This window comes from Cydia pomonella, chromosome 4 (genome assembly GCF_033807575.1).
Source record: "Cydia pomonella isolate Wapato2018A chromosome 4, ilCydPomo1, whole genome shotgun sequence".
In the NCBI taxonomy this organism is placed as follows: domain Eukaryota; kingdom Metazoa; phylum Arthropoda; class Insecta; order Lepidoptera; family Tortricidae; genus Cydia; species Cydia pomonella.
Window position 1 is genome coordinate 8,183,956 of NC_084706.1, and position 12,725 is coordinate 8,196,680.

At 37.2% G+C, this 12,725-nt stretch overlaps 1 protein-coding gene across 1 annotated transcript; it reads left to right on the forward strand.

The window, feature by feature from the left end:
• The first annotated feature begins 3,188 nt into the window (after positions 1-3,188).
• LOC133516990 (RING-box protein 1A) lies at positions 3,189-5,110 on the forward strand. The gene is made up of 5 exons (XM_061850093.1): positions 3,189-3,422; positions 3,509-3,536; positions 3,615-3,736; positions 4,317-4,402; positions 4,914-5,110. The coding sequence occupies exons 1-5, from the start codon at positions 3,330-3,332 to the stop codon at positions 4,924-4,926; spliced, it is 342 nt and encodes a 113-aa protein (XP_061706077.1). The 5' UTR covers positions 3,189-3,329; the 3' UTR covers positions 4,927-5,110.
• The last annotated feature ends 7,615 nt before the right edge of the window (positions 5,111-12,725 follow it).

Here is a 12,725-nt window from a genome sequence, read left to right on the forward strand (position 1 = left end):
CAAGTATCATCATCATCACAGGCCTTTGCGTCTATTGCAGACGATTTAAGCATTGCTGTTTAGACAACGGGTTTGGTGACTGTGGAGGCCCATGCGTGAGCGGCACGACCTCCCACATTTTTGGCAGAGAAAGCTCATGCCACCTGAGGTTCCAGTCCCGATTTGCTTTCTGCGACACCTTCTGCTATCTAATGTATTAAACCAGGCTTGGTCGCATAGCCTTCTCCCCTCCACAACACGCTTGCGCCATCCATCACGGTCTTCAGCTAAGGTTTCCCAGGCATGGTGGTCGATTTCAATCAAACGCTGACATGTCTCGCTTAACACAGTCAGTAAAGCGCAGCATCGGTCTTCCAACGTTCCTTTTAGCATACGCAACTGCACCAAGCAAGACACGTCGAGGTATCCTAGAGGGTTCCATCCGGTGCACAAGCCCCAGCCACAGCAAGCGTCTCCGTTTCAGAAGAGCGACAAGACTGGGCAGCTGCGCTTTTTCAAGAACCCTTTGATTTGTCACTTTGTAGGTAGGATTTCATACCGTTAGTATTGACAACCAAATTAGCTTGAACGTTAGATGGATCAACAATTAAATTCTCAGGCCGTACAACTTTCGAATGTAGTTTTAAAGCTATAAATAGCAGTAGGTAACATTTTTGACACGCAAATACCGAACTTAAAGATAAAATAGTATTTTATACAATCTTGATATAATAGAGAGCTTTTCAGTCGAGTACCGTGTTTAGGCAAAAAAAGCTTACTGAGTTGCCTAAGTAAGGTACGAGATTGAAAAGCTTGATTATATCACTATGGTATATGTACAATACTTTTCTACGAGTCATCTAAAATAATACTTTTTTGACTATAAAACCTAAATAATTAATGAAAATTGGTAAGTATCTCAGTAGGCAAAAATGTAGTACAAAAGACATAAACGCACGGAGTCCCCCGTTGTCTTTTACCGCATCGTCTTTTTCGCGATTGTCAGCTTTTGCGAATAACTGACAGGCCGCTATCGTCCGGTGAACTGGTATTTTAACGTCGTCTAATTTACCGTACATTGTATGGGGGTTGTCAGTCATATGGCTCCTCTACATGATGGCCCAGCGAAGGCCAGTCCTAGGGACGCATTTATGCGTTAGAGGGAGCAAGTGATATTGCCATCTCACTTTACCGCATAGCTGCGTCCCTTGGACTGGCCTACGCTGGGCCATCGTGTAGAGGAGCCCTTACGGCTCCTCTACATGATGGCCCGGCGTAGGCCAGTCCTAGGGACGCATTTATTCGTTAGAGGGAGCAAGTGATATTGCTATCTCATTTCACCGCATAGCTGCGTCCCTTGGACTGGCCTACGCTGGACCATCGTGTAGAGGAGTCCTTAGCCATTTACTAGACGCTGATTGAGCCTGTGAGAACGGTCTTAAGAGGGAACTATACCACGTACTCGTCCATACAATAAGAGAAAATGTTTTTTCACTTCTAAATATTTTCCACTCTCCATTTGTTTGTTTGTACGGGTTAAATCTTGCATGTTAAATTTGACTTACTTCCTGGTTTCCGATGAAGCTGAAAATTTGTATGTAAATCGGGTGACAATACAATATTATGGTACCATCGAGCTGATGTAATGATGGAGACAAGAGGTGGCCATCTGAGGAACTCTTTGATAAAACAACACAACCTAATTGTGTTTGGGGTTTTTAGAGTTGTCTCGATGAGTATCAGTTACCTGTGAAAAGGAAAGTACAGTCAGCAATAAAAGCTTGTACCAAAAATGATTTTTTTTGCCAAAAACTTTACTATTAAACAATAGGTTTATAAGTTTTCCTTTTTTTTTCAAAATTTGCAATAGTTTAATTTTTTATTTTTATTAAACCTATATACCTAGAATATATTATGCTGAAGCGATCGACATCAAAATCAAAGTGATTGTTAAGATTTAGTTAGTAGAAACCGTTTTCTTCCGAAATAGAAAATTTATAGAAAAGGTACCGTTATTTCGTTATTAGGATCGCAAAGCTATTCTTCCCTCTTAAGGTAAAGGTTAAGAGGAGGTAAGGTCAACTTTAGATTACCTTGCTGCAAACTTTATAAATAGCAGTTAAGAGGATAGGCCACGGCCGCTTCTCCATACAAACGTAGTCCCCATTTCCCTCTCTGGATATTGACTCTCTGGATTATTATGGAAAATGCTTTTACATATTTTGATGTAACAGCTATATATGCCCCTATTGCCCCTATGTATGACTTTGTTAGATTTTTCTATTAGTGTAAAAATTAGGAGCGAAAAATAGATTTCGTACAAATTGTTAAATGCTCCTAACTTTTATAATAACTAATTTTGAAAATAAATAAATATAGAGACATAGTTGTGTTGATATACAACAAAATATCTTTAATAATGTTAATATCCAGAGAGGAAAATGAGAACAACGTTTATATCAAAAAGCAGTTTCGGGGCGGCCGTGGCCTAACTTCTTATAGTGACAGTCGTCATACGCACAAAGCAAAAATAAAATTAGTAACCACCTATAACTTACAACAATGACCTCTGATTTTATTCAATTATATAGACCTAAGCGCATTGACATAATTATATATCTAAGGACGGACCTTACGGGCAATAAGAATGGTTAGTTAGTTCAGTTGTTTCACTCAAGAATTCTAGCTAATCGTGCAGTCTAACGCAACTAGTTGCGACCAATCGCGCGCGTGATGCGAACTCATCACCGCGTTATGGCGTTAGACTGCACGATTGGCTCGAATTTGTGTGCGTGACACCGCTGTACTGGCCCCATTCTTAATGCTCGTAAGGCCCGTCCTTAGATATTTGTCAATGCTCGAAATCGCCTTTTCATACAAACCTAGTCCTCATTTCCTCTCAGGATATTAACATTGAAGATGATGAGATTATTAAAGACAAATATTTTTTTACATTTCAAATACTGTTAACGTTGTGCTGATATTCCGTGAGACGGAAAATGATTATCTGGCCCGATATCGGGGCCGATTTCGGGCCCTATATCGGGAAGTGTGTATGTAATTCGTGCTTACCCTTTAAGGCCCATCGAGACCGGACAATCAAATCAAGTTTTCAATACCTTGATACCTTAATGCTTAGCAAAGACGTTTAAAAACTTGCCTTAAATAGGTACAACTCAGTTTATGTCATTCTTGTCAATCTTTATCTGTGGTATTGGGAAAATATCGAAATCGAACGAAAAGCCTCAGCCTCAAACAACCTAGCAAGTCAACCCTACCACCGTCAAACACAAATTGTTATTCAGTTTTTATTCATTATTTCAAGGTAAATAAAGTATTTGTAAAATAGAATGGCTTCCGCAATGGATGTCGACGAAGAGGAAGTAGAGATGGCTTCGTCCAGTAGTGGCAAAGGTGACAAAAAGCGTTTCGAAGTCAAAAAGGTAAATCGCAGTATCATTGTGCCACTTGGGTTTTGTCACTTTGTTAAAGGCATAGTTTTAACTAACGACTTCTGTTTTTCTTTCAGTGGAACGCAGTTGCCTTGTGGGCTTGGGGTTTGTTCAATATTTTTTATTCCAACACGTAACCTTAAATGTTGTGATAACAATGTGTGAAAAGTCTTTGTGTTTTAGATATTGTGGTGGATAACTGCGCTATCTGCCGCAATCACATTATGGATCTATGCATAGAATGTCAGGCCAACCAGGCATCAGCCACTAGTGAAGAGTGTACAGTAGCTTGGGGAGTCTGTAATGTAAGTGTCCTTTTCATTTTAACCTTTAATTACATTTAAAACGTTTTTAGGAAGTTTATGTGTATACAATCGTACATATAATATGTTTGTCCACACTATTTACTGATAATTTGTAAAGCTTGTTCAAAGTCCTTCAATGATCAGTTACTTTGAGCAGGGCTTTCCAAACTACGGCCCATAGGCATGCTCCGGCACGCGAGGCTGCCAATTTACCCCACGAAAAATGACAAATTCCATACAATCCGGCCTGTGAAAACAAAGCAAAGGCTAGGTCAAAAATTTCCTCCCCTCGGGTCAAAAATTTTGAAGATCCCTGAGTTAAAAGTGTCACTGTTAAGTACAAAATAATCTTAATAAACAACACAAACCTAGAAATGTAACTCTGTTGTAACAGGTATTACTTGTACAAAGCAAAGTTTGCTCATTTTATTCCATATAAAATTACTTCAATGGGCATGTTATTAGATAATGCAGTCAGTAATTTGTATGTCACTTAGTATTAGTACTGTGTAACACCATTTCAATCTCTTAATATTTATATTTCTTATATTACATGATATAAATTAAATGTTTTTTGCAGCATGCCTTCCATTTTCATTGTATTTCGCGTTGGCTGAAGACCCGGCAAGTTTGTCCTCTAGACAACAGAGAATGGGAGTTCCAAAAGTAAGTTTTTTTTTCAAAATGTTTGCACTCGTGTGCTGATTGGGGACATTGATTGATCCAATGAAACTAGTTGTGACCAATCGCACGCGTGATGCAAACTCATCAACCAATCTCATTTTAGCATTCCACCGAAGCACGCCAAATGAAAATTTTCAGTTAGAATTATATGAACAAACCTATCTTTACTTTTGAAATCTTTGATTGGTGAAAAATAGGAAGCTTTGAATATTCTCCTTTAAGAACCCCTTTGAAGAACTTTTTTTACAGAGCCCCTTAACTATTTGAAAATCAATGCCTTCATTTTTGTTTATGTGATAGGTGCTTTTGGATATAAGTGTAAAGCTGCAATTCTAGCTTTACTGACATCACCACTCCTTTTTTATTTAGCAACAGAGCACAGTCACATTGTGCCCTGAAGTTGCACAAGCTAATATGATAGTAGTAGTTTTCTTGAGTTCAATTTGATATGAAAATAAAAAATACTTACTCACCAGTGTATTATTTGTTCCAGGTATGGACATTAGATGTCGGCTGGTGGGCCAGAACCACAAACCTCCATGTGTAATAATGTTGGATTTAAAATGTCAATATTTCGTTAAGAATTCAATAAATTCACTAATATTACAATATTTTGATTATTAATTCTTGGTATCTTGTAAACTTTAAATTTCTATTTGTAATAAAAATTGGAAAACATTATTAAACTAAGTAATGTTTATTTCATTGAAAAAACATCTATCAATGAGTGATAACATAGATAAGTCTACTTGCAAGACATAACAGGCTGGAAGTCTGCTGTGGGAACCTATTAAGTATAGTACATACTCATCCATACAAAGAGAAAATGTTTTTCCTCTTCTAAAGATTTTCCATTCTCCATGATTTTTAGGGTTCTGTCCGTCCGTCTGTCACATCGCTAAATATCTCAAGAACCACTTAAGCTATAGATTTAAAAATTGGATAGTTATGATTATGAACAACACTAACCCAGAATATTGAAGTGAAAGTGACTGGGTCAAGTGAGGTATCATTTGAAAGAGCCTATAGAAAAGCTTTTAGTATAGAAAAAAAAAAATATTTGCGAAGGAAAATGTAAAAAGTAATGTAAGTAAATAATAATATGTGAGAAAATATGTTTTTTTTTAACAAAAACCAACTTTACGTGTGTTTATTACACTTGAAATGGCTATGAGAATTCATTACAGACACCTTTTTTCAAATAAAAGAACAATTTTTTAAATCTGTTCACATGATAGAGAATTATCCTCGAAAAAACAACATACGTGCATTACATCGCGCAAATTAGTCAATTTGCCGATGGATGGCGCTGTACACAATTATACTTACTATAGGTATGTAGCCGACGTGTCCGTCCACTGCAACATTATTTAGCATGTAGAAATAGTTTTATAAATAGAATACGTAGATTCATTTTTGTAGCAACGCAATAAAATAAGAGTTCTCGTAAGCCGGACCCCGTAAGGTTGCACTATGTTATTGTATAACCTGAAACCGTTACGGTCGACTATTGTTCAATGTTCACTCATTAAGTTTCCGTAACGTTATTGTATTATATTTTGTTTATTAGGGTTCACCTCCGCAGAATTTCGGCAGAGTCAAAGAAGTATTGTCCATTTTATTGTGTGTACCGTTACACCGTTATCAGGAGATAGTAATGTTAGGAGATACTTCTTATACATATCTATGAAGGATACGGTTACCCGGTCATTCTGTCGCACGCACTCGCCTCTAGTCTAGTTAAGCTTTCACGAATAAAATACTCTTCGACGATCAAGATCTATCTTTAAGGAATATTTCCTTCTATACCAAACACCCATTACCTAAAGGTACTTCTGATCAAGTCTTTCGCCTTTATAGTTACACGAGATAATTCAGTTTGTACGGAACCCTCGGTGCGCGAGTAAAACGAACTCGCACTTGAAGGGTTTTTTGTATGTTACTGACACAATGAAAAACTAGGTTTTCTTTTTTAGGGTTCCGTACCCAAAGGGTTAAACGGGGAGTAATAACTAAGACTCCGCTGTCCGTCCGTCTGTCTGTCTGTCACTAGGCTGTATCTCATGAACCATGATAGTTAGACAGTTGAAATTTTTACAGATGATGTATTTCTGTAGCCGCTATAACAACAAATATTAAAAAGTACGGAACCCTCGATGGGCGAGTCCGACTCGCAATTCTCCGGTTTAGTTACAAGATTTGCAACAATCCAAAAAAAAAATTATGCGAAACCTATAGTACAATATATTATGCTGAACCGATCGACATCAAAAACAAATACGGTTTTTTCCCAAAATGGAATTTCATAGAAAAAGTAGGTACTTACCGTTATTTCGTGTTTCGTTAGGATCGCAAAGGGCTTGTGCCACGCTTGTGCACAAATCATGCGAGGTTTGATAGGGGGAGGGGGTCACGAAAAAATCACGATGGGGGAGGAGGGGTATAAGGAGACCTAACGTGTATTTTTCTATAGTGAACGAAACGAAGAAAAAATATCTACTACTTACATACTTGGCACTTCAAAATAGCGAGTATAAACAAGATTTGCTCTATACAATACTATTTATCTTAACATTAGGTCGAATGAAAAAATAAAATAAAAATACACGTGAGGTTATCTGGGGGAGGGGGGGTTAGCCAAGATCCTCACCAAAGGGGGTTCAAAAAAGTAGCCGAAAAAACCTCACGTGATTTGTGCACAAGCCCAAAGCTATTCTTCCCTCTGAAGCAGGGTCCATTTTAAGTACAGTCAAGGTATTAAATATCGACACGGACAAAGTGCCAAAAATATATAGCAGTATGAACACGAAATTGAGAGCTCTTAATTGTTATACTAAACTATAGGGAAAAATAAATTACACTTAAATATTTTACTATGAATTTATTGAATGCTTTTTCCTACTGTACTTTGATGTAAGTAGGTATCATCACATTTTAAATAACGTCAATACATTTCATTATTTAACGCCACTTCATTGTTATATTTACAAATTTGTGGTGTCGTTATTTCCTTCAGTAATAATAAAATTGTAGCTAAAATTTACTGCTTGTGCATACAGCTGTCAAGTAAGCCTGTATACGCGGCTGGCAACCAAGCTTCCGTCGGTCATAGTCATAGGTACCCAACTCACCAGAATTGCAAAGTGCAATACAATTTGGTTGCCAACCCCCTATAACGTATTTAACACCTTCAGTGCCAAGCGCCCCATTTCAATACAAAATGAACACACCTATACCTTGTTCTTGGCAGTGAATGTGTTAAGCGTGAGCGTCAGGATGGCCGGGTAGACCTCCAGGAATTTCAGCGAAATGTTCATAAATATTAAACGCAACGCTTTACGCCATTTCCATATCGAGCTGCAAAAATCAGTCCCATTCTGCCAATCCAGCCCGTCCGGCCTACATGGAAATGGGATGGCCTTTGTTTGGATTCTTGAAAAGTATTTAGGTATATACCTAGAATTAGTATATTTTATCACATTTTTATATACAATTGAGTGGCAGTGCACCTACCTATTGTATCTTCATTACTTATATCTACACATTATCTTTCTTTGGGTAGGAAAGATTCAAAATTTTAGTTCTTAGTACGCCTAGAGGTACACAATGTTTGAACTAAGTATATAATAATTGCATACTTATTTCGAGTGGGTAAATTATAACGTAATATAGGTATTCAACTATTGTACAGCATTTGTCTTAAAAAACATAGATTGGATAGTTTAGGGCTTTACCTATAATATATTACAATACATTTTGTTCTTTTTTCTACATTCAGTTAATAACAAAGTAGCTCCGAGTAGGACTTTACAAAATTAAATCCGTTAGGTACTTGATTTAGTCCCTTTCTTTGCCAGATATATACCTACAGCAAGCTGCTTACTTATAGTTCGTTTTTTTAGCATTAGAATGAAGGTAAGAGATCTTGACGTGTCTTTTTATTAAAAATCACTAATAAAGCATATACGATCTTTTACATAATTATCCCTTCATTAGCATTATAAACTATCTTTTAAAAGCGTTTTTCAATAATCTTCAATAAAAAGACACGTCAAGGTAGTTTACCTTTTTCTAATGCTAAAAAAAACGAACTATAGCAATTAAACCCGCGCATAATAGTTTTCAAGATATAAACTATCTATAAACCATGCTTTTCGCAGATATCTTTTTCAGATGGCCGGCGAAAGGATAGATCTAATAACCTCTCAAATTCATTAAAAGATGATTATAACAGGCCAGTGACTCGATTTCCTTAATAAGTAGTCATCTTAATTTCTTCCTATGTGAGATCTGTATTCCAAATAAGCATTATCTTCAAACTATGGTAGGTATATAAATTATATAAATAAAACTAAAAACTAATCAAATTAAGCATGCAGATTAATATTCAATAAACAAAACCAATAGTACATTTAGTGTAGGTAATTCCACTGAAAATTACGACGTGAAGATGTTAAAATAAAACGGTCATGTTACAAAGATATCAGGGGGCCTACCGCGAAAACCGAAATTCGCAAATTGCGGGGATCTTTCTCTTTTAATACTCTTCGTAAGGCGTAATCAGAGTGACAGAGAAAAATGCCCGCAATTGACGAATTTCGATTTTCCCGGTATCCGCCCAGGCAAGTTGTATCAAAGAGTTTTGCTTGTAAATTCTAATGGCGTTATTAGTAAACGCATTATATATCGTGTCCTTCACGAAGACGCATGCCTTGACTCGTAATGTCATGTCATTAAAGGTTAGATTTGACAAATCTGCGCGTCATCGTGGATGACACAAACTATACAAGCCTGAATCGTTTGTCTTTATTTGTCAATCTGAATAGTTTGTCTTGTGAGTACCTATTTGTAAGAATGGGATAAACATAATTTAACTAATTCAGGCTCGTAGTTTTATGAATAATGGGGTAAGAAAAAATCGTGCCCCTGAAATTGCCAGCCGATCTAGATGGCGCTTTACGGCTTATTAATATATTATAATTGGATTTATCAAGCGTACTAATGTGCTGCTGGAAAGTTTCTACAAGAGAAAATTTCGGAAACTTGTCTAATTTTTCTATGGACATAAACTTTTGGACAATTTCCCGCAACATGCACATCTGAGGGCCTACCGCAAAAACCCAAATTCGCAATCTTCTCTTTTACTCCAATGCGAACTTCGGTGTTCACGGTAGACCCTCTGTAGTCAAACGTCAACTTTTAACAATCAGAGGGCCTACCGCGAAAACCGAAATGTCGTTATTTTCCTCTCTATCAATCTTGCATATTCGAGCTATAGAGGCAGATAACGAAACAAACCGTACAGCGCCATCTGTTTTCTGTCACTAAATCTGTCTTCGACTTCACACATCACATACAATTTTCATTAAATTTGCTTCAAGAAACCCCACTCTAAATACAAAATTATATTGCGTAGATTCCTCAAAAGTTGCTAAAATAAAATTATCAAATGTGTATCTTCAAAACGATAGGCTTTGTATGACACAAGCGAACAAAGATTTCAATAATCATAATGACTCCATTACATGCATAGAGAAATAAGTAACATAGAGTTCTCACTCCATACATCAGTTTTGGTACTAAAACGATTACCTATTATCTTCGTAGTTGACATCTAGCATCGAGTAGCGGAATTATCAGTACTGCTACTTGACACTAGATGTCTCAAGTGTCGTGACTGGCGAAAGGCGAAAATTGTATTGCTCAACAATTTACAACTAATATTACAAACAGAAGGAGTTGAAAATAGAGTTCCGGTTAATCCGGTTATAATATTAGCTGAAAATTGTTGAGCATTAGACTTTTCGTTCGTCGCGACATCGGCGGCTACGTTAGTAATTTACTCAAGTAGCGAGTATTTGTGACTTATACTCCTTATGCTCAATGTGCACGGACCCTTAGTCCTTACCCCCACCCTAGTCCGAACTAGCCTTAAGGCCCACGAACCTAGCCGCCGCCATACTTTCGTAGTTACGCTTTGTTTTTAGGGTTCCGTACCCAAAGGGTCAAACGGGACCCTATTACTGAGACTCCGCGGTCCGTTCGTCCGTCAGTCTGTCACCAGGCTGTATCTCATGAACTGTGATAATTAGCCAAAATAAATATTTCTTTCCTATCTCGAGGTTCTCATCCAATGACCGAAGTTAAGCAACGTCGGGCGGGGTCAGTACCTGGATGGGTGACCGTTTTTATAGATAATGGTACGGAAACCTTCCTGTGCGAGTCCGATTCGCACTTGGCCGGTTTTTTTTATGATTTAGGAGACAAATGAGTAGACGAATCGCCAGTTGGTAAGCCATTACCGTCGTCCAGGGGTTGTAAGTGCGTTGCTGGCCTTTGAGATATAGATATTTTTTTAAAACGACTTTCTGATATAACATAAAATTTGGGGTTATTCCCACTGGTTACGACCAAATTGTTACCAATGGTAGCTACTGGGATTTTCTTTTCCTACTTTTTACCAGTGGTAACTACTGGGAAAAAAATAAATCCAAGGTAATTATTTCTGAAAGTATACTTCTGAGAGATTTGTGCCCTTATAAAAAAATAATCAGGATACTTAAATCTACATCATACTAAAATTTTGTGAGATTTTACTGAACCACTTTTTCCCTATGTTTGCTGCGGGGTCCTTTGACATAAACATTCAATTTCAGAGGGCCTGCTGCCAACATCAAGAAACCTGTCTCTAAGTCTCTATCGATCGAAAGAGAGATGTGATAGAAAGGCAGTAAACGATTTCAATTTTTCTATGCTGGCGTTAGGCCCACTGGTAAGTACTAGTTCTAGCAACGAATCAAGTTTACAGACATATGTCAATGCCTACGTAAAAGTTCATGCCGAGTTTCGTGTCATTTAAGCATGTCGTTTTAAAATGAGAGCGTAATTTCGGTTGTATGGAAGCGGCTTTTTGGCGGACTGTCGGGAGCGCGTCTACGTGTTGACTTTGGCTCCGCGCATGATCCTCCTATGTCCAGGACACCATTGTCCGATGTAAGGGAACATCATAATTATGGTTAGCGGAATATACATGATAAAAAGAATGAATTACAACGCACATTTGCCAACAATTAAGCCTTTATAAGGCAAAGGGAATGCATTTCACACCTGCTTTTGAAGTCTAATTCAAAGTGATAAGGTTAGGATCAATTTTGCATAATTTCTGACACATAGGTTCATAGTTATTTGATTTACAACGGGGCAAAGTTGTTGTTTAACCTCAAGTGCTAATTGATTGACACCCGAGCAAACTCAAGATGATAATATTGAATTTGGTCGGAAAAGTGGATTTTTAGCGTTGCGAACGTTAAACAAACTTTGCTACCGAGTGAAAGACAAAATTTTTCACCATACCAATGCGAGGCAAAATACTAACTGTAAAACATTACGACACGAATCCAAATGAGCGCTATTAAATATTTGTTATTAGGCGGGTCCATACAGAGCGAGACGCTCATCACTTAAATCAAGTCAATTTTACCAGTCAACATGAGGAAACTACTCAACATTTACATTTTTTACATTTACATCAAACTACTTTATTGACCCTCTTGTGGATAAAATCCTCATCAGTTTTTCAAGAATAAAGAGCGCCTTTACCGGCTGGTGTGGTGAAAGGTTATTAAGGCAAATACCGCCAAACGTCTGCACACTTCAGTACCTACAACTTTCAACCCGTCGAAACCCAGGCATTTATGTTATAATATACTATATCGTTTTACCAAGTAAATACTCATGTGCCGAAGGAAACTTTACAAAATTGCGAAATTTTACACATAGAAATGTTTCGGTAACTTCTCACATTCTTGTGTGGTGATTGGAAGTTTCCGGAACATATACCTAATTAAAATTCCTTATATTCCTGGAAAATTAAAGAAAAACCTAAAACATTTCCAACGTTTTGGAAAGTTTCCGCAACTTGCACATCTGTATATAAGACTCATATATAAGACTAATACTGAGTAATAACGTGAAATCATGTGATGTCGCGGGATACCAACGGGTTAAGTTACATTCACAGGTCTGTAAAATCAAAAGTACTAAAAAATGCAGCTGATTTCTGCGAACTCTCCTGTACATAAGAAAGTGATTGTATTTTTAAAAACATATTTTAGCAAAGTACAGCACAGCTGAATACTTTTACGGCTTTAAATTGCACGACACGACAGGCAGGAATCTAGTCTATGTTTAATTATTGAAGTACTTACTGGAAATCCTCAGAAAAAACCCTGGTGATATTATATTTTGCACTATTTCTATCTCAGCAGAAAATATGCTTTCAACACCAACTCTTAAATCTGCCCTG

Excerpts from the sequence above, each read along its gene's own strand:
- LOC133516990 (XM_061850093.1), top strand. The coding sequence starts at position 3,330 with ATGGCTTCCGCAATGGATGTCGACGAAGAGGAAGTAGAGATGGCTTCG. Across the intron at positions 3,537-3,614 it reads AGTTGCCTTGTGGGCTTGGG|ATATTGTGGTGGATAACTGC; the intron begins GTTTGTTCAATA and ends TTTGTGTTTTAG. Across the intron at positions 3,737-4,316 it reads TAGCTTGGGGAGTCTGTAAT|CATGCCTTCCATTTTCATTG; the intron begins GTAAGTGTCCTT and ends TGTTTTTTGCAG.